The 21,479-nt window shown below is 45.8% G+C and overlaps 2 protein-coding genes across 2 annotated transcripts in view; both read left to right on the top strand.

Annotated features, from left to right (window-relative positions):
• Positions 1-21,479, top strand: part of MDGA2 (MAM domain containing glycosylphosphatidylinositol anchor 2) — a 309,178-nt gene that overhangs the window by 150,173 nt on the left and 137,526 nt on the right. The window contains exons 5-6 of the mRNA XM_042813625.1: positions 156-352; positions 3,807-3,939. Coding sequence (XP_042669559.1) covers positions 156-352; positions 3,807-3,939 — 330 coding nt within the window. The remainder of the gene's footprint in view (positions 1-155; positions 353-3,806; positions 3,940-21,479) is intronic.
• Positions 20,882-21,479, top strand: part of LOC122157913 (inositol 1,4,5-trisphosphate receptor-interacting protein-like 1) — a 1,802-nt gene continuing 1,204 nt past the window's right edge. Inside the window, exons 1-2 of the mRNA XM_042814133.1 lie at positions 20,882-21,164; positions 21,210-21,400. Coding sequence (XP_042670067.1) covers positions 20,882-21,164; positions 21,210-21,400 — 474 coding nt within the window. The remainder of the gene's footprint in view (positions 21,165-21,209; positions 21,401-21,479) is intronic.

Genomic DNA, 21,479 nt, shown 5'->3' with positions numbered 1-21,479 from the left:
ATCATATGTATGAAATAAGCAGTGAAGATGAAAACCAAGTGAAACCTAAATATTAGTGGAAACGTGTCAGAAATGATGGATGCTACCATTGTATCGTGTCTATTTTGCAGGCTGCAGCAATGACTTGACCTCGGTTCTCTGTTCTGCCTTTCCAGATCTGGATGACCCGATAGTGACAGTCCACCAGAGCATCGGTGAAGCAAAAGAGCAGTTTTACTATGAGAGGACTGTGTTCCTCAGGTGCGTGGCCAACTCCAACCCGCCCGTCCGCTACAGCTGGAGACGTGGCCAGGAGGTGCTGCTGCAGGGCTCTGATAAGGGAGTTGAGATCTACGAGCCCTTCTTCACACAGGTAGGAGCCCTGGGGCTGCGCTCCGTCCCTCCTTGCACAGAGGCTTTGAGGCTGGACGTGCGGCAGTTCTGTCTGCACATCCCTGCTGGTGGGCGCAGCCTGGCACCTTCACCCTGAGTTGATTCACAGCTTGCTCATGGAAAAGATATTTTTTAATTGTTGATAAGGAAATGAGGAGGCAGGAGGCTGCAGGAAGACGCACAGGGAGTGAGATCTGCAGGAGTCCCTAAGTCATTTTGCTTGGGCTTGCAAGCCCAGTTCTCTGACTTGAGTGCTATTTTCTATTCATACATTCTGTTGGGAAGGTGCAGCCTCTAAAGCATTTCAGTAGGCTAAACTCTGTGGTAACACCCACTTTTTGGATTCTTAAATTATTTTATTACTATTATTCTACCTTTCTCTGCTTTGAATACAAGTTATTTTGTTCCAGACTTGCACTCTTGAAGGATGATGTGGCAAAAATGGCAAGCAGTGTTTTTTGTCCATCTTCCTACCATCGCTTAGGGCCACGAAAGCAGACAGGGCCAACAAAAGGGTCTGTCAAGTTAGATCAGCTTAATTTATTGTTAGCACACTTACACAGGCTCAAAATAAAAAGGTGGCACATCCCAGTGTCTGGGGAGAATTGTGTGCAGTGGTGCTTGCAAAAAAAAAAAAGCAATGCCAAAAAACAATGTTATTTTGTAAAGTCTCAAGCAACAACGAGTAAAGACAAATGAAAACTGCCCATTAATTTGGTCTTCAGAACAGAAAGCATGCTGCAGATTTCATAAATAATTTTCAGCTAATGATTTGAAAGCACCTTCATTTTTTCTTCCTATTATGCTTGACAGCTTTATATTGCTACCATGGCTTGGTATTCTACTGAGAAATGCGTAGCCTGGAACCTTGCAGAGATGAGAATTAGATTATGCAGTCAAGTTATTGGTCTCCTAAAAGTGATGAAATTATTTTTAATTTAATGCATGCAGGTTCAGTTTAGCAAATGTTTCTTGTTTCTTTGGACTCAAGTGTGTAAATGAGTGTATTTTTATGATTTAATTAAAAAGTGAGAGTGTCTTTTGAGGGGATCCTTTTTGCCTTATATCTCAGTATGGAAATGCCAGCGAATACCTTTCCTACCATCATGCAAGAAAGGATCAAATAAAATGTGTCACATTGAATTAGATTCGAAAAAGATCGTCAGGTTAGTGGAGGCATTCACTCTAGAACTTCGGTCTGGGATGAAGTAATGAATAAATCACATGGTTGTGTTGATAGTCCAAAGCTTATCCACAATGTTTTTATATTTATTGGAGGTCTAGTTGAATTAGTGTACCTCGTCTGTATGCCTACAAGATTTGATATATGTTTATAAAGGGAAAGGATGCAATTAAAGGTCTAAAGGTCGTAAATGTCCACCACACGTCTCTGCATAATTGGTTCTGCATATGATGAAGTAACAACCAGTAAGGGCTGGTTGGAAGAGAGGTGCTTTATGAGAGTGGTGAGGTGCTGGAACAGCTGCCCAGAGAGGCTGTGATGCCCCGTCCATCCCTGGAGGTGTTCAAGGCCAGGTTGGATGGGGCCCTGGGCAGCCTGGGCTGCTGTGAAATGTGGAGGTTGGTGGCCCTGCATTGGTGGGGGGTTGGAGCTTTGTGATCCTTGAGGTCCCTTCCAACCCGGGCTGTTCTGTGATTATGTGAGGTGGAGGAGATTTAACTGCAGAGTTCTGAAAGACATGAACTGGAGGTGGCATTTGTTTGTTGATTGCTCTGAAGCTGGGTTATCAATCTGAAAATCCAAGGAGAGGTAAATGAAAGCAAAGGGTAACAATTCAATTTTTGGAAACGTAGTACCCAAAAAGGGCATTTTATTTCTAATGGATTCCTTACTGTATGAAATCATAGGAGACCCTTTGAAAACAGGGCAAATAAGAGGGAATTCTTGAACTTTAAGCAGCGATTTTGTGATGAGTCAGGTAATGTCAACTACTTTTTTCAGCTGCCATGGGAAAAAAAGCCAACCCAAATGCAAAAAAAGCCAACGTGTGTATTTTCATCTGTGGCAGTGCTGAAATACGGAACTTTTCAAAATGGAAATCTTGATGCAGATTTGTTTCCAAAGAGTTTGCATCCTCCTCGTTGCACATTGTAATTTCACAGCCTCAGAACAAGATTGAATTTGCTGTATTTACAATAATCACGCAATTAGACGTAATTAGACTAATTATACAAACCAGTGGAGAAAATATATATATTTTTACCAATCTCTACAATCTAGGGACATGATCCAGAATACCATCGTGAGTTCAACCCACCAGTTCAACTTGGAGTCTGCAGCTAAGGACTGAGCTGCCGCTCTTTGGGTCCAATCCAGAACTTAATCACTTGGGTAATGTTGTTCCCACTGCCCTGGATCAGGCCCTTCTCTAGTCCAGATAAACCCCTTCTCAAAGCAGGACCTTTATCCTCAGGATCAGCCATTCCAGGCTTGGATCGTGCAAAGACTGAATCAATGTGAGCCTGATTTTCACCACATCGTTTTTGTGTGACTGATTGTACATACAAAGCACTTCAGTTCCCATGCTCCAAACACTGACTGAGCTTGATTTAATGACTCTTTCCCAGCCTCTTTTCTTTTCTTGCTATCTGTATCTTCTCCTCTACTGTTTGGTTGGGTTTTTTTTTGTGATTTCTTTACATTCGTTTCACACACTACAGCTACACAAATTACATTCTCCCCTAGATATACCCAGGCAGGTGATGCACATGATGTTACTAAAAACACTGAAGATGCTTCCCAAGGCATATGGAAATCAAAAGTTGTAGCAGCTTGAGCAAGACACAGGACAATGGGCATTTTTCAGAGTTTGCTTTTGGCTGATCTGTGAGCTGTGGGTCACTGTTGGCCTCCCGGGGTGCTCTGCCATTCCCAACCTTGATGCTTCTTGGAATAAACAGAGGCAAAGACTTGGAAGTGGGCAGCAGAAGGAGGAGATGGCAGTGGAAATCTTGTAGAAAACTGCAGTTTTCACTCGACTGTGTCAGAAGGAACTCCTTCATTCGCATCCCACTCAGGCCCCTGGATTGTCGCTTCCATCGTTTTAACTGGCTAAAAATAAAACCCATCAGGAGCTCATTTTCAAAGGAAAGCCAGCAAGATTTCTGTAGCTTTTTTCATCAAGCAGATTGTACCTTGCGATACGATATCCAGAATAATTCTGTGACTTCTAAGGCTGCCAACACAATTTCCCCCTCTCCTTTTTTTCTCACTTTCAATATATGTAAGGTGGGCTATGGTGTCAGGCTGTGCCAGTCATTGGTTTTTTTTCTGCTATTTAAAAGATAAGTTCTAAGCAATTCTGAAGTAACATAAAAAAACAAAAGCAAGGTCTAAAATAATCATTAAAATAGTAAGTCCTCCTGGCTCCCCCTCCACAGGTTTTTCCTAACACTCTTTCTTGCTCACGCAGGGGGAAACGAAGATCCTGAAGCTGAAGAACCTCCGACCTCAGGACTACGCCAACTACAGCTGCATCGCCTCAGTGAGGAATGTCTGCAGCATCCCTGATAAGATGGTGTCCTTCCGACTCTCCAACAAAACAGGTGGGCCTCCAGCAGCTCATTTGATGTCTGTTGGGCTGCACAGCGTTCTTCTCCCACTTAACATACAGAATGTTAGGATTGTTCAGCTTGGGAAAGACCAGTAGGATCACCAACCCATCTCACCATGGCCCTCAGTGCCACAAGGGTTGTTAGAGTTAGGGTAGTATGGTTAGGGTAGTATGGTTGGATGTGATGATCTCTGAGGTCTTTCCCAACCTGAGCAATTCTATGATTCTATGTGTGTGCAGCCAAACGGTGCTAGGAATTATTTAGGAGCACGTTGTACAGGCAATTGTTTTCCCTCTTCTCACCAAAGGTAGGATTTGAAGAAGAGTTGATCCTTGAGGTCCCTTCCAACCCAAGCCATTCTATTATTCTATTATTTTATTATTTCTATCAGTGTTTATCACTTTCTAGGTTTTATAACACAATTCACATTTTCCTCCCATGTCGGAGAGTTTCATTGGTATGAATAGACTTGATTTTAAAGAAAGTATTGCAGTGAGGTAGAAGGAAAGCACAACTCAGCCAGGGCTGGGCACAGAGGAGAAGATTCCCTTCCAGTCCTCCAAACACTCTCAAATACTTCGCTCAACACTTTGCTGGAAACTAGCTATTTTAAATCAACAAAGTATTTTAGGAAAAGAATCAGCCTTTTTGTATTCTTACATCAATTTAAATGATTGATTTATATATTGATGCACTTGAGATGTTCTCATGATGAATTAAATGTCAATTTCTTACTTAGAAAAGAAAAAATAAGCCTTTTTTTTCAGAGTTTCATTGCTTCAAAAGGAAATATGCAAAAAAAAAGTCAGGTCACAGTGCTCTGCAGCAGACATTTATCCATCTTTGGCCAAGCTCTGTCCATGTTGTGGTGTTTCTTGTGCCTTTGCTCCTTTCTTTGGACTTGTCCCTGTGCAGGTACCACTGGTGCATCTTGCCCTTAATTTTTACTGCTGTGCCTCCTGATCTCAGGGTGTGCAAGCATGCTGACGTGTGCTGGTTTTCAAGAGGGTGGAAATCATAGGTTGTGATTCCCTTACGGGTTCCATGTCCAGGATCAACAGCTGATGTGTCTTGCATGGCTTATGGTTAAAGAGCAAAGTCCTTGGCATAGGCTTATAGAAGTGTTTTCCAGAGAAGTGTTCTGCAGGAAACACTACATTTGAAGGCTTCATATTATGGGAGTTTTGCCTTAAAAGTGTATGCCTTGGAGCACTAAAAACAGGTAGCAAATGAACAAAATAGCTGAAGCATTAACATGTCAAGGCCAGGCTGGAATGGGGTGTGAGCGACCTGCTCTGGACGGAGGTGTCCTTGTCTGTAGCAGGCAGTTGGAACTAAATGGTCTTAAAGATCCCTTCCAACCCAAACCATTCTCCGATTCTATGCTGAGTGTGTCTAAGATGAGGTATGAATTTTATGCGAACCAGCACATTTCACATTATTTCTGCCCTCCTGGCTTTATTTCAAGGAGCTGCCTTCAGCTTTTTCAGAATTTCTGATTGGTAGGCAGGGACTTTGAAACTATGGGATGTCTCATTTCATTTCACAGCACACTGCCGAGCAAACAGCCAGCACTGGAGCTGCTGCTGGTAGTAGGGCAGTTACAGTCAGCCCCACAGGTATCCATCAAAATGTATTGGAAGCACTTGTTTTATTCTTTTACTGATTTTGCCAGGGAAAAAAAAAATGAATCAAAATGTGACATTTGGCTTTCTTTTACATTAAAACAAAACCCAGAAGTTTGTTTATGCTGTGGTAATGAGAAAATTGAAATAGTGTGATTATTCTGATCTAAGCATAGCTGATCATGATCTAATGCTGCAACGAGAATGAATTATTTCCATCTTACTAATGTTTTGTTTTTTTGGGGAGAAAGGTGCCTTCTCCAGGAGGTTGTGTTGGTACATTAACAGGAACAGCTCTTCTAGAATAGCTGCTGAGGTAAACAATATATCTGGAAATATATAAATATATACCTGGAAACGTATGAAGATTCACACTATCTCATGAAGAACCTGGTGATAGTTGTCATCAAGGGCAAGATTAAGTAGGTATAGTAATTACTACAGTAATTTAAGGACAGTGACTGATGTGTTGATGACTCTGGGACAAAACTTTTCTCATTTAATGTGACATCTGCTAAAGCTATTTGGTAGAACTTCACCTGGTGTAACTTCATGGAAATTACATAAATCATCAATGCAGGGGAATCCAGGATAAATCCACCTGGATGCAAATCAGAACCTGAACTTGATGTGTTTTAAAAGAGCAATCCCAGCCTGTCCACCTGCTTTTAATTTAAGGCTGAATGCCCATTACTGCTGTGTCAGTCTATGGAGACAATAGAGAGACGAACAGAAATGTCTATGAGGTTTGCAGACACGCATGGTGTTTCTGGTATGTGAAGTGCCTAGAAGTGAATTTAAGTTTTTTTCTGCTAATTATGTGTAAAACTGCCGGCAATTTGGTTGTTCTGCATTTCTCAGGTCTATAAGCAGAACTGGTGGGAGAGCTTTGGTTGAACTTTACTTGGCAGTTACTGCTGAGAGATGACCAAGGAGAACAGCCAAGCCCTACAGCAGCTGTGGGTTCCCCCCTTGATCCAGTTGTGGTTTGTCTGCCTGGCTTCAGGCTTTTATCACCTGAGACAGGACTGTGTGGCTTGCCAGGCTCCCTTTGATGGACTGTCCTGAGGGTGATGTTGGGAATACTTTTCCTTGCCACAGATGTGCACACCAGTTTGGGCAGCTCAGGGCCATGAGCTGTCTCAGCAGCCATATGGGCTCTATGAGGGTTTGTGGACCATCTGCATGGCATGCTTATGCTCAGCAGGATGCTAGCATGCTGCCAGGAGCATCTGTCACCCATGGCAAGCAGTGGTAGGAACTGGTGCTCAGCAGGTATGAAACCAAACCAGTGCAGCAATTGCTGTATCCCCTGGAACCAATAGTGCTCTGTGGCATCCTGCTGCACTGCCCACAGTGCTTCACAGGCCCTGAGGTCTCCACAATGACAGTTGGGTCACCTGTTAAACCTTCTGCTAGATCATCTCCTGTTACTCTAAGAGAGTACAGTGTCAGAGATGCATCACCAGTTTTTCCCTGTTTCTTGGAAGCACTCAGGTCTCCCACCTTCCCCTGTTACAGAATCACAGAATCACAAGGTTGGAAATGACCTGAAAGATCATGTAGTCCAACCACCCTCCCATTCCTATTTGAGCCACAGGGTCTTTCATACCTCTGCATCCTGGTGCATGCACAGGAATAAAGAGACTAATTTGAGGAGCACCAGGCCTGTCTCTAGGTGAGCAGATTGGGCTTCTGCTCAGTGTGGCCTGGCACCTTTCTGTTCTCTGTGCTCACTCCATCGTGCTCATTATTTGATCGTGTATCATGGCATCACCAGAACAATCAATTACAACGATAAAACCAATCGCAAGGAAACTTCCTGCCTAGTTTGTGAACAATTAGGGAAATAATTAAGCTGATGTCATGAGATGAACATGTATTTATCAGTATACTTTGGACAAGATGTAAGTTTAAAGTGTTGTACTGTCCTTACAGCCAGACTGGTGACGTGTGGCTGACTGGAGGAAAACTGTCTTTGTGCTTGAAGGGGCAGCAGGATGTCCTACAGGTGGCCATTTATTTGAATCATCCCTCAGATTAGGTGCACTCACACCACCTTCGTTCAACCACAGTGTCTTCATTACATTGGTTCTGCACAAGTATGTGAAGCCTTAGACCTACCATTATCTCTGTCTGTAGTTACTTCAGGAGCTGGACTGCATTGGCATTGCTTTCCAGACATGCGTATTTCTTTGTTCCAGTGCAGACTAATTTAAAATACAAAAATAAAGAAGATTCTGTAATGACAGAAACTGAGATCATCTCAGAAGCATGTGACTGTGCATATGCTGAAGCCAAATATGACAATTAGCATTACTATTGTACAGCAGCATGTACAGAGGCACATGTCAAGTGTAGACCCACTTTGTACCTGAAGACAGCCATTACTCTGCAAATGTAGTACCTAAATGAGAAATCTGAAGGGAAGCAGAAGCACTGTGAAATGTTTCACCTGCTGTCAGATTGCTCTTGAGTGGCAGGAGCAGAAATAGAAGTCAGGATATGAAGAAGAACAGCAAAGGGACTAATTTTGCAACTCTCATTTGTTTTTAGTAGACTAAGTCCCTTTAAAATCAGCACACAGAAGTTAATTTGGGGAAGTTAATGCAAGCGGGAGTTGTAATAAAACAAATGCAGCTGCTTTGCAAGAAAATCAAGGGGTAATTCTGACAAGGAGGAGGAACCCTAACAATTTTCTCAGTATACGTGCTTGAATCCGGGCTGTTGGAAGAGGAGCAGCTGCAAGTGGGTGTCACAGTGAGTCACGACCTCCATACTTTCTGTCTACGCTGCCAGATTTTGTTGTATCTCCATGTACACGCTGTTCCCAGGAAGAGAAGCTGGTTGCTCAGATTCTGGCTCCTACTCTACCCTTTGGGTTTTTCTTGAGGGTGCTACTGCCCCATCTCTTTTCTTGAGGCCCTGGAGAATCATTGCATGGCATTCACACGTTCTTCCCATTCAAGTTTTTCAACCTCTTAAAGCTCTTGATGTATTTGTGTTCCTCAGCCTGGTGGCATTTTCCCTCCAAGCAGTCCTCACAGCTGGAAGCAGCTGAAGCACACAAGACTGCACTAGCAGCAAATGTTTCTGGGGTGGGGGAAGCACACCATACGGGTTCTTTCTTCTCATAGGAATGGCTCCTATCTGCTCTTACTTACAAGTGTCTTGGAAGCATTCCTTTGTCTGCCTTTTCTTCCCCTTGCCTTTTGTTTGGATAAAACCTGGCCCTGATCTCCATACTGTCCTTACAGCCAGACTGGTGACATGTGGCTGACTGGAGGAAAACTGTCTTTGTGCTTGAAGGGGCAGCAGGATGTCCAACAGGTGGCCATTTATTTGAGTCATCCCTCAGACATCAAAATCAGAAAAAGTGCTGCTCAACATCTTTCCTAATGACAAAAGCAACGGGAACGGGTGCATTTGGGGCCAAATTTGGGAAGGCAGGCAGCAGCCTCATGAGGGAAATGCCTTCCCCTTGGGAGAAACAGGCCCAAGGCGTGAGGACATGGGGCCCAACTGGGTAGAAAGCAGCTCTGCAGGAAGAGAGCTGGGAACCTGGCAAGCAAGTTGAACACGAGCCAGCAATGGGCTTTGCCAAAAAGGCGCACAGCAGGCTGGGCTGTGAGTCGGGCCCACTGCCAACAGGCCAGGAATGGGATCCATCCCTTCTGTTCTGCTCTCCTGAGGCTGCGTCTGGACTGCCTTGTCCATTTTAGGGCTCCCTAACACAAGAAAGACATGGAACAAGTCCAGTGGGTGCCACAAATCAGTCTGGGGCTTGAGAATATCACGCACACGGGGGAACGTTGGAGGAGCTGGGTTTGTTTGGCTTTGGGAAGATGCTAAAAATTTGCCCCTGTAAGGCCCACGTGACCTGAAGCAACGGCCGCTGCTTGAAGCTGACATTGGGCCAGAGGCCTCCAGAGATCCCTCCAGAGATCCCTCCAGAGATCCCTCCCGATGGAAATGATCGATGGTTCTCCCAGTGGAACAAGCACACTGAAAGGAAGAACGGTCCTGGGGAAGTTGTACTTTGAATTCGGTATTATCTTCTCTCCCCAGGATGTGTCTGTGTATGTAGGAACTGATGAGATCCCGAGGACCTGCCCCCTTAGCCTGGGCTCTGCAGGGTCAGGAGGAAATGTGAAGTCGCCCAGCAGGAGTGAGCACAACCTCCTGTAGAAATACAGGACTCATATTATTCCAAGCTCTACTTATGCTCTGTATCAAGCATGAATTATTGACAGATGATATTAAAATCTGTCTGCAGCTTGCGTGTGACTCAGTGTTTAATATTTAGAGCAGGGAAAGGTGACTTCAAATACAACTTATGCTGAATCTCACATCTTGATGATCAAATGTATATAGTAAATATGAATGGATCCTTTAAAAGCTTGACTATTTCCAAGTGTCAGAGACAAAGCGTGATGCTTACCCATCAAACCAAGCATCTTCCTTTTTGAAAGGTTTATTTCAAACATCATTAGGATTCAAAAAGAGTTGAAATAAGTAGGCAGTTTGCAGTATTTAAATTCTGGGCTTCCTTTTATGTTTCTTCTAATATGATTGTGTAAAAGCAAATAAAGCAGTCTTTGTCTACAAAGCATTTTCAGTGGCATTGATTTATTTGAAAATGTGTATTAGTTTGAATTAGCCAGTTAAGGCTGCTTAGTGCAGGTAATATCATTAATGCATAATATTAGAGTTGGTTTCTGGCAGCTGTTAACACAGAAATAATCCCATACAGTAACTTTTTACCAGGAAAGATGAGTATTTCGATGTGTGATTTTTCATCTTTGTGACATAGTTCATTCTTATTGCACTCTGTCTGGGATGTCATGGGAATGGAACTGAGACACGCTTGGTTCTAATCTCTTCTTTAAACAGCAGTCTGTTTCTCTTCATTCAGACAACACATCTTTAAGAGAATTATCTGACTTCAAAAATTATTCCTCTCGGTGTCCTCTGGCATTCTAAAGAACGTGGCAGCGATACACGGTCCTGCACTACCAAGGCCTCAAGTGCTCTGATAAGTGAGATAGCCAGCTGTACTCAGAGCTGAGTGCTAAAGGTAGATGAGATTAGTGCTACAGTAAGAAGGAATAATACAACATAAGGCTTGTAAGGACAAGAAGTCACATAGTCTCATTTTTCATGGCAGAATGCACTGGATCCAAACCATGATCTGGCCCCATGCTTATCTGTCCCAACTTCTGACAGTGTGATCTGATGGCCCACCCAAGTCTTCCTTTCTGTAACTAGAGCCTTTCTGGGCTCTGGTCCTATCCACTGTGATGTGGAGAAGATATTATCCTTTATCTTTGCAGCAGTGTTCTGTGTGTTGAAGGTGTTTTTCTTGTCCCGTCACTTCTGTTGAATAGTGAACCTAGATCCTTAATTTTTTCCCCCATGAATTACATCCTGTGTACCTCACACAGTTCCCTTTGGTCTCTGTGCACCTCCTTGGAGGATTTCAATGCTTCAGGGCGTGCTGAGTACTGTGCTGCATGTTAGCAAATGCATACTGCTGATTTTTGCTTCGGTTCAGACTGCCATCTACCATAACCCGGAGGGTCCTTTGTCTCCATCTCCTCATTAGCCAGTCATTTGTAATCCACTAATTGTGTGAGTGACGGTCACTGCTGAAAGAGAGGATTTGTCTTGCCTAACATGCTGAAAGCTTTGCTATCTGTAGTGCACTGTTGTTCAGGGAGCGCTGTTCTCAGTGGAGAGAGGCATCTCCAAAGAGCAGTTTATGCCATCTATTTTCAGAGAGCAGGAATTGGGCTTTGGGGATGCTTACATCTCATCAAGATCCGTGACCTCGGATTGCACGCCTGACTTTCCAGTGGTTGAAATTAGCAGAGATGAATTTAAGCCTACATTGCTTAAAGGTAGGCTTGCATCTAAATATAGTGAAGAAGGGGACAGTTGCACGAGTGAGTTAAGCTGATTTAACACTGCTCTGCTTCTAACGGGAGAATCCTGCCTTCCCTTCATACCCTCCTGATAAAATGTCCACAGAATGAATAGTTCATACAGTGTGGGAGCTGTGAGCTATTGTAGTTGGCTCCCGAGCGTAACCACCGAGGAAGTGCTCTGAATAGCAAACGGATCCGCCTCCCTTCCTCCCAATGCAGCTATCAATGCCACATCTGTGCGTGAACAGCAGCACGAGCAGAGCTCGAGTCATCAAAGTGCTGCTGCTGCGGGATGAAAGGCAGCCAGGCACATGGCATAAAGAAGATGAGTCATCAAAGCAGCGTCCCCATTGGCTGAAAAACAGAGGATTTTCCAAAAAAAAAAAGTTGGAGGAGGAAAAATAAAGCTATTTAGGATGGAGGGAGAGAGCAGGGTTACCTGCTGCTTGCCCAGGCCGATGCTCTGAGCTGGCTGCTGTGCACAGGTCTGGGTGAGCAGTGGTGTTACACAGCACAAAGGCTGTGTGGAAAATGGACCTGGCTAAAGATAATCTCATTCTTTGCTCTGTTTCTCTCCCGTAACACTCCTTCCTGCTTCCCCTGAAACTTCGTCGTTTTCTGTTCTTGATGGTATGTCTGCAATTGGACATACCAAGGCAAAAGAATGGATACCTGAAATAATTGGGATTTAACCCCCCTTTGGCTTCATTTTCTCTTCTTTTGCATGTGCTAGAAGTGTAACGGGAATGATGAAATGGGAAAAGTAGCAAATAACATCCTTCTGCAGAGAGCTCAGACTTAAGGATCTCTGCCTATTGATTTTTCCCCTTGGCTTTGCTGGAGATCACACTGCCAAACCAACAGGGAACCTGCCCAGGAAGCCTTGCCTCTCCCCAGCAGCCTGCAGCGAAGTTTGTACCTCCTGAGTGGCTACATGAGCTGCTGGCACACAGAAGTGGGTGCCTGCTTGACTGTTTTGCCCACTGGAGTATCTTATTTTGGCTGCTTCAGTATACACTGGCACTTGCTGCCCTGGAGATTTCTCTCTTTGGGGAGACCAGCTATCGGGCTGTCAGACAGCAGCCAGAAGATTACAGCTTTGTCAGCAGCAGCAGGGAGGATAAAAGCAGAGAGGATGGGGGCATAAAAGTGGTTCGGGTTGTTTTTTCTGAGAGAGTACTGATGAAAGGAAAGAACCTCCTCCACTGCAGCGGGCTGTGACAAGTGTGGTCAATAGCAGGTTTCTTTTTACCCAATAATTTAAAATCTGGACCTCAGCTGGGAGTTGTAATCTATTCGTTTTTTGAACTTACTGGGTAAGTAAGCGCTGAAATGATGCTCCTAGCCCTGCAGGGACCTCAAATGTTGTCTCTTTTTACTCTGACTTGAATGAGACTGTTCATAATGTGCGTAGTTAGGAGTATATGCATTGTATTCCTGCAGGAAATCATCCCAGTAAATCAAATGGATGCGTGCTCGCACACACACACATATATATATATGAGAAAGTGTAATCCAATTATGCTCTATTACTTCAGTTCTACATATGAAGTAATTCACAAAACTGGAGGAAATTGTCTTTTCACTTTTATTCATCATAGAAGAGTCAGTTGTCAAGGATATGACTTTTGCTCTGCTTTGATATGTCTATTAAAGCATTAGATTTCTCTTGCCTTTCCAGTAATCCCTAAAGCCAGTTGTGACATTTTCTCAATTCTGCATACCCACCCTAAATGCATATATTTGTCCTGTAATTATAACACGCTTCAGAATCAGATTTTTTTTCTGTATCCTACATCACTTTCAAATATCAGTCTCCTCCTGGTGCACTACCAGCCTCAGATACCCATCCCAGACAGCAGGAAGACTGCTGCTTTCACATCCACTGAACATCAGTGTCGGACCTTTGATCAGGAGATGTTCCCATTCTCTCTGCCAGTGACTCCAAGGCAGCTCTGTTTGAATGGGAACCATTCTGTTGTAGAGCCAGGTTGTCACACTGGAGGCTCTTGGTACGCTGGTGCTGTTAAGCATGTATTTTAGGGTGCTGATGATCACTTAATGACTTCGTGCTGGATCTGGCAAGCTTATGCTCCAGTCATTAATCAGCTTGTTGTATGCTGCTATTGGTGAGGACAGGTATACGTTGTAGACTCATTTTATAGTTAATCTCCGTCTGTATGCCAACAGCGTCTAACCCATCTTGTGTGCACATGTTAATACTGAAAACAGACTGGTTCCATTCTCATTTCTCCCTGGTGCCTGGATGTGCCTGCATTCTGCCCTGCTGCACTCAGCACTGCACTGTCACAGCTCCACCAGGACCTCGCAGCCAGGCTCTGCAGCCCTCTGGAACACACTGGTGCAAGAGTGATGCTTGCAAGCAAAAACCTCTGAACTGAGGTCCCTTTAAAAAGGATGCAGCTGCAGTCTGAATGGGAGCCCTGCCGGCTTCCCTCTCCATGAGTAGGGCCTTGTTTGGTTCAGGGCAGGGCTCACAGCGGCTCTGCAGCTCCCTTTGTGCCCCGGCAACCCAACCAGGGCTCCAAAATGTGGGGCTGGCACACAGAAACCCCTGCTGCTAAAGGGCAGCAAAAGATGCAGAGCTCTTTTGAAAATGGAGGCTGTTCTCATTACAGTGTCCAAATAGGATGTTTGGAAAGCTTGTTCCACACGCTCACCCATGGAAATATTTACCAAAGCTTGCTATTGTTTCTAACAAAGTTTATTTTTCCCATCAGAGAGCTGAAGGTTTCCACTGGGCAGGTTGCCTGGCTGAGCCTGCGGGTGCTGAGAGGAAGGCTCCTGGGTGAGGATGCTTTGCTGGTCCAACCTGCATGGCCCTGTGCTGGTCTTGTTTAATAATGAAATCAAGATTGATTCCTTAGGAGGAAGTTTTTCAGCCAGAGGGTGGTGAGGCACTGGCACAGGTTGCCCAAGGAGGCTGTGGATGCCCCATCCCTGCAGGCATTCAAGGCCAGGCTGGATGTGGCTCTGGGCAGCCTGGGCTGCTGGTTGGCGACCTGCACACAGCAGGGGGTTGGAGCTGCATAAGCATTGTGCTCCTTTGCAACCCAGGCCATTCTAGGATTCTGTGATTCTATGATTGGGGCCATAAGTCGTTGGCTTAGTGTCACTGCAGTATGCTTCTTTTCAGGTGACCTCAGCTGAGACCATGGGAACACTGTTTGGTGAGGATGTGAGGGTCTTCATGAGCCTCAAAATGCTCAGCTTACCTCTGCTTTGTCCATTAAAAAATGAGAGGCACAGTGTCAGGAGTGGCTCCTGCTTTGTTTCAGGAAAGCAGGCTGTGCTGTAAAGCAGAAGGGAGCTTGGCTTACACGGGTGCTTGCTGTCATGGGTGGTGTGGGTGCCACTGAGTGAAACCACTTGGAAGTCAGAGGCTGATCCAGCACACACAGTGCCTTGCAGACTTCCGCCATGAATACACGGTGACATATGCAGTATTTTGCTGAAAAAGTGATGGCTTTTTCAATAGTGTCATTTTCGTATGAGTCAGATCTTCTGGAGAGGTCTTTATCTCCTCTTCCTTCTGACTCAGTTACATGATTTCCTGCTCTTAACCAAATACTGCAGCTCAGACTGGAGCTGCCCCATGGGTGTCCTGTTTGGGGTCCAATCCTGGTAGATGCTTTACGAATGCAGATGATGCATAAACTCCTGCGTAGTCCTTAAGGCAAGAACCAGCAGGAGACCTTTCAAAAGGGTATAAAAGCAGCACAGTGGACAGATATGTATTACTCTGTCCACCTGTTTGACAAAAATATATATATTGTTTTATACCCCGAAGCACGGGTTTTAATAGTCCTTCAATAATATTTTGATATAATCATCAACTACTATAATTGCTCTGGATCATCTTGTCATCTTTATAAATGTCTGCTCCATTTTTTCATTATGTTGGACCAAAAATATAGTGTGGTAATGCATTACATAGGTCTGTTTTGTGCTATATGTGTGCTTAGCCCTGGAAGTTTAGCAGTAAATAAGAGACATGAAAAATCCGCTTTAGAGAGAGGATTAGGCCAAAATTTCAGTTTCCTGAAGTTAAAGTGATCTGAGAGGTATTACGGAACTCTGGGATCAGTGGGAGGTTGGCACAGGTATGTTGTTACAAATGGCACTTTCTGCCCTTTAATGTCCATGGGCTCCTGAAGGATTTGTAAATCCTTGTCCTAAAGGTGGACGAGGCTTGCACATCTCCTGCCACCTGAATATTACTTGTGCAGATGGAACATATCTCTGGGCTCTGTCTGCAGTCATCCCCCCAGGACAGAGCAATCCCACATGGAGGGGGACTTGCCAGGGTATAGCTGAAGGTAGGTGGCAGATAAGATGAATTGCCTTCTGGCACTTTGAAACCAGAACAAGGAGAGATTTCATATGATAGTGAGCTCCACTTCCTCATATCAAACCCGAGCTGGTGCTAAGCCTTCTAACAGCTATTGTTTTGGACCATTTAGAACAGAGAGTCCAATGCAGTGTTTCCTGTCCATGCTGTTACCTGGAGGTTTTTTGCTCTCATTACTCCTTTCTGTGCTAATCTTTGGGATGCTGCATTGCTGCAGCATCACTGAGGAGCAGTTAGAGAATCACAGAATCATCATCATAGAAACACAGAATGGCCTGGGTTGCAAAGGAGCACAATGCTCATCCAGTTCCAACCCCCTGCTATGTGCAGGTCACTAACCAGCAGACCAGGCTGCCCAGAGCCACATCCAGCCTGTACTGCAGTACTGCAGATGGGGCCACACGAGCTGAGTAGAGAGGGACAATCACCCCCCTCTCCCTGCTGGCCTTCCTTTTTTTAATGCAGAGGTATTCCTGTGCTTAGCATTTCTGAATGGACCCAGCAGAGAAGACTGCAGAAGGTCTATGTGTTGATAATTAGCCCAAGTTAATTACCTGGTCTCCCAGCATGTGACTAAACTCATGTTTTAGCCCTGTTCTTTGCCATGTTCTGATGTGGCACACAAGCAGCTGCCAGTTGAGTCCCACCTTTCCTGTCTTTGGCTGAAGAGGGGAAATCAGCATGCACTGAGAGTGCACTGAGAGCAGAGATGTGCTCTTACAAATGCCCATGTGTTGGGCTGGCAGCAACCAGCATGGAGGGATGGATTCCAGGGCGGGTCTGAGAACTGCTCATCTCCAGGCCAGAGTTCAGCAGCACACATGTGACATTCAGTCAGAGCAAATCCCATCACTGGTGGCACCACAAAGCTGAAAGAAAGAGGCTTTGTGTTATAGGAGCATTGCCATGTGGTGCTGATTGCATATAGGGTTTCAAGCAAGGAAATACCAAAATAGTAAGTCAGAGCTCCCATAGTTTTATACTGTGTTCACAACAGATATTTGACCCCTTATTTGCTACGTTGAGCTTCGTTTGCTGGAAACCTTCATCTCTCTTCTAAATGATTTTTCTTTGGTTTGAATCAGGCTTTTAATGGGAGTCAGTGACTGCACTGCTGGATTTTTGTTTGTGTTTACCTGTTTGTGTGTGGGATAGGTTGTAGTTAAGTGAAATGCATGGTGTAAGCAAAGAGAGATTGCTGTATGCAAACCATAATTTTCATGTACTTAGTGTTTGGAGTGCTGATGAAAGGGATGCATCACAGCATTTTTATCATGTCAGCTGCTCTCTCTCTCTCACTACCTGAAGGGTGGCAAAGGGCCCCTTTCATCTGGAGGATTATGAAGCCATTATGGTAAACAGCAGCACCTGCTTGGGTTGACATTGTTGGAGCTTTCATCTTTTCTTGGAAGTTTTGAAGCATTCTTTGTGGTTCTCTTGTTCCCTGCTTTGTGACTTGATGTTTAGTGAGAGCAGAGAAGAGCAGCTTCTTGTTGGAGCTGTTCAGCAAAAGTCATTAATGCAGGTGGGGAGGGGCCAGCTGAGTGCTTCCATAGCCATCCCCAAGATTGGGGATGTCCCTACGGGTCTGGAGCTCAGTTCTGGCTGCATAGAGGGTGCCTGGATCCCTGCTTCTGCTGCTTTCACCCAAACAAATGCACCTTAAGAATGAAATGCAACATGCCGCTTGGTTTCATACCTCTAATCCCCGAACAGGACTCCATCCACAAGTTGATGAGAGAAATTGACATCGGGGGACTTAGCAAAGAGACACTGACACAGTCAATAGGCAGTGCTGCCAGTTTCTGCCTGCACTTCTAGCCAAGCACCCAGCCTTGCCATCATCACACTGGCTTCCTGAGCTCAGTCATTTACACTGGGGAGTGCCTACAGGGCCTGGAGCGTGCAGGAATGGAGCAGGAGGCTGTACGTGTTGTTCTGTGCTCTTAGGGGTTTCTCTGGCTGGGCCATTGCATGTTCTCTGCTTGCCCTCTGAATGCAGACAGAGCCGGATCCTGGTGGGCGAGTGCCAAAGAAAACTCTTAGTTTGTAGCCGAGTCTCATACTTGCCTTCATGATATTCTTTTAATATTGAAATAAGATTCGTATATAAAGCAGAGCACATAAAAATATATCTCTAGTAATGGTGACAGTGAAATGTCATTTTTGGATGGAGTGTTTTTATTTCCTTTCATTTTTAGTCTCACCTTTTTTAGTTTTCTATCCTCAGATTTTGCCCAGAATTTCCAACCGATGGAAATATAAGCCCATGTTTATTTAGCACTGCTGCTTTTTCTGTCCTAGCAATATGGATTTAGACATTGGCTCATTCTTTATGTAGTTTAGAGAATGCCTTCAAGAAAAGTCCTAATCCAGCAAAGGTGGATTCCTCAAAAAAAAAGTATATCTCAGATCGCAAGAATAAAGGAGAAAAGGATCTTTGCTGTGTTCTGCCTCTTCCAAGCATGCAAAATTTTTCAGAGGGTGGTGACTCTGGCACTTGGTCTTGTTGAACCTCATCCCATTGGCCTCAGCCCATAGACTGGCCTGTCCTTGTCCCTCTGTACGGCTTCCCTACCCTCAAGCAGATCAACACTTCCTAACAACTTGCTGTCATCGAGGTGCACTGGATAGATGCATAATGCAAGGAGCTTTGACTGAACTGCCTGCAGAGCAACCCGCATCAGTGATTCTCTGAGCAACAACAGCAATGCCTCACATGTGGAAGCTGACCAAATCGCAGAACGGGAACAGGATACGAATTGGTTGAGGAGCTGCTTCCTGGACATTTCCAGCACTCCGTTTTGGTAAAGGCCTTTGCTAAGCACAGTGACCTGAGATAAACATGGTCAAATTTAGCAAGTCTGAGAGGTGGATCTGGAGAGGAGGAGGTCAGAAGTGCTCCAGTATTATCATGATGACTGGCTTCCCAGTTGCCTCCCTTGTTGTTGCACTGCATGGCTCTGAAAGGCACCAGCCTGGAGCTCTGGGTGCAGGGCCCTGCCAAATGCAGGAAATCATCGGGCAACCAGGGACTGGTGAAATTCGGAAATCTGAATGCTAAGGAAGCGTCCAGGAAAGAATAAGTACTGCTTCACTGGGTCACACAGCTTCTGTCAGTTATTAATATTTATTAATATCCCTGTTACCGGAAACAGAGAAGGAGAGAGAGTGTCTTCTCTGGAGTCATTCAAAACCCTCCTGGAGTACCTTTATTACACATCCTATGCTAGGGAACCTGCTGTAGCAAGGGGTTTGGTCTAGGGGATGTCCTGAGGTACAAATGACTTCTAGCCCTGATGATCCAGGATCTCCCCTGACTTCGGGGAGGTGACTCTGGCCTTACGTTGCTGTAGTCTTTACACCCATGGCCGGAAGCCTTGTCCTGCACGCAGCAAGGTATGCAGGTGAAGCACAGTTCTTCTGACAGCTGCCATCATTCATTCAGCACTGGTGAGGCTGCACCTCGAGTACCGTGTTCAGTTTTGGGCTCCTCACTACAGGAAAGATGTTGAGGTCCTGGAGCGTGTGCAGAGAAGGGCAACAAAACTGGTGAGGGGTCTGGAGGACAAGGCTCATGAGGAGCAGCTGAGGGAGCTGGGATTGTTTAATGTGGAGGAGGCTCAGGGGAGACCTCACTGCACTGTACAACCTCCTGAAGGGAGGTTGTGGTGAAGAGGGATTTGGCCTCTTCTCCCAGGCAACGAGCAGGACACGGGGCAATGGCCGCAAGTTGCATCAGAGGAGGTTTAGATTAGACATAAGGAAGAACTATTTATCTCAGAGAGTGGTCAGGCTCTGGAATGGCTGCCCAGAGAGGTGGTGGAGTCGCCGTCCCTGGCAGTGTTCAAGAGGCGTCTGGATGACGTGCTGCGTCATATGGTTTAGTGCTGGTGGTGGCAGTGGTGATGAGGAGATGGTTGGACTAGATGATCTGGTAGGTCGTTTCCAACCCTGTGATTCTATGACTCTATGATCATGCTCCCATCCTACAGGGCCATCTCCTTAGCTGCCAGAGCACTCGATGCCTACGGGGCTGCCTTGGTTCAGCGCTCACAGGCTCCCAGCCCAGCCTTTCTCTGTTAGCCTTTGAGAAATATTCCTGCTTCGTGCACGTGTGATTCTGTAACATGGAGCAGACGCTGCTCAGTGGGCAGTGGCATATCTTCTCTACAGCAACACCTCACCCAAAGGAGCCAGAGGCTGCTGCACACAGGGGCATCCTAATATTCATTGTCAGAGCCCTTCTAGCAGCCCAGCTCGAGCCAGCCAGCCTTTGGCTGAGAGCACCTTCAGACCACCAGAGGCTGAGGGAGCAGTCAGCAAAGGGCCGCGTGACGTCAGGTGCGCAGATCTTGACACGACTGTCACCAACCTTCAGCTTTGCTCCCTCTGTGGCATATCAGCACTAAGATGAGTTTTGTGCATAGTTTGAAAATTCTTACGTTTCCTGAAAAGTCACAGGACTCCAAATGAATTTCAAGGGACTGTGTATTTGGAACATAACCAGGGGTGTCACATGAGGAGCACAGCATCCATGCAACGTGTCACCCGATTTTCTTTTTGAGAAAGGCCTGGGGGTCTCCTGCTGCTCTGTACAGGGTATCCCCATGAGCCATGGCTGTGGCCGCCCAGGGCAGCTGAGGGAGAAGGGCCAAAGGGTGGGGTCGGGCTGCCCGTTTGTGACATCAGCTGGAATGCATAGCATCACAATGCACGGGATGGCTTTAGGGCCGCTGTGAGGCAGCGCGGCTGCAGTTTGACGTGGGCCATTGGTGAGTGCAGCAGCAGGGGAAGGTCGGGCTGGATGAGGGAAGTGGTGCAAACGCCGGCCCCTGTGGAAGTGCCACAGGCAGTGCTTGGAACCGTCCCTGCCAGCCCTGGCCTCGCTCCCTGCTGCCACCCAGCTCCCTCGTACCCACTGCTCCCCCCGAGCACAGGGCCATGCAGCTGCTGGCCCTGCTCCTTCCCAGTCCCACTGAACCCCTCTCTCCCATCTCTTGCAGATCATGGCTTTCGTGCTTATTCTCGCCTTGTTGGTGAGGGCTCTTAGTGACAATGCGGTCATGCTCGAGGGCGTGCAGCAGCAGGAGGTCAATCTGCGAGAGCAGATGACACAACTGCAGCACGAGACAGAGCAAAGGATTGTGGAGCAGAGATGGGTGGACATGCCAGCTCTGCTCTTTACTCTGCTGAATTACTGGCAGATCTGGTTCTATATGGGACTGTTTTTCCTGCTCTTTTGGAACATGTGGCAGTCCAAAAAAATGAACCAGCATGATGACAGCAGCAGTGGAGAGGACAGCTTCAGCAGCGAGGAGGAGGCAGCGGGGGCAGAGCAAAAGGAAGAGGAACAGGAGAAACAGGCGGAACAGGTGGAAAAGGTGGAACAGGTGAAAAAGGTGGAACAGGAGAAAAAGGTGAAGCAGGAGAAAAAGGTGAAGCAGAAGGAAAAGGTGAAACAGGAGGAAAAGGTGAAACAGGAGAAAAAGGTGAAGCAGAAGAAAAAGGTGAAACAGGAGGAAAAGGTGGAACAGAAGAAAAAGGTGAAGCAGAAGGTAAAGGTGAAACAGGAGGAAAAGGTGGAACAGGAGAAAAAGGTGGAGC

This window comes from Centrocercus urophasianus, unplaced genomic scaffold, assembly GCF_019232065.1.
Source record: "Centrocercus urophasianus isolate 14NV4802_14NV808 unplaced genomic scaffold, USGS_Curo_1.0 seq_14, whole genome shotgun sequence".
Lineage (NCBI taxonomy): Eukaryota > Metazoa > Chordata > Aves > Galliformes > Phasianidae > Centrocercus > Centrocercus urophasianus.
This window is presented reverse-complemented; position numbering and strand designations above follow the sequence as displayed.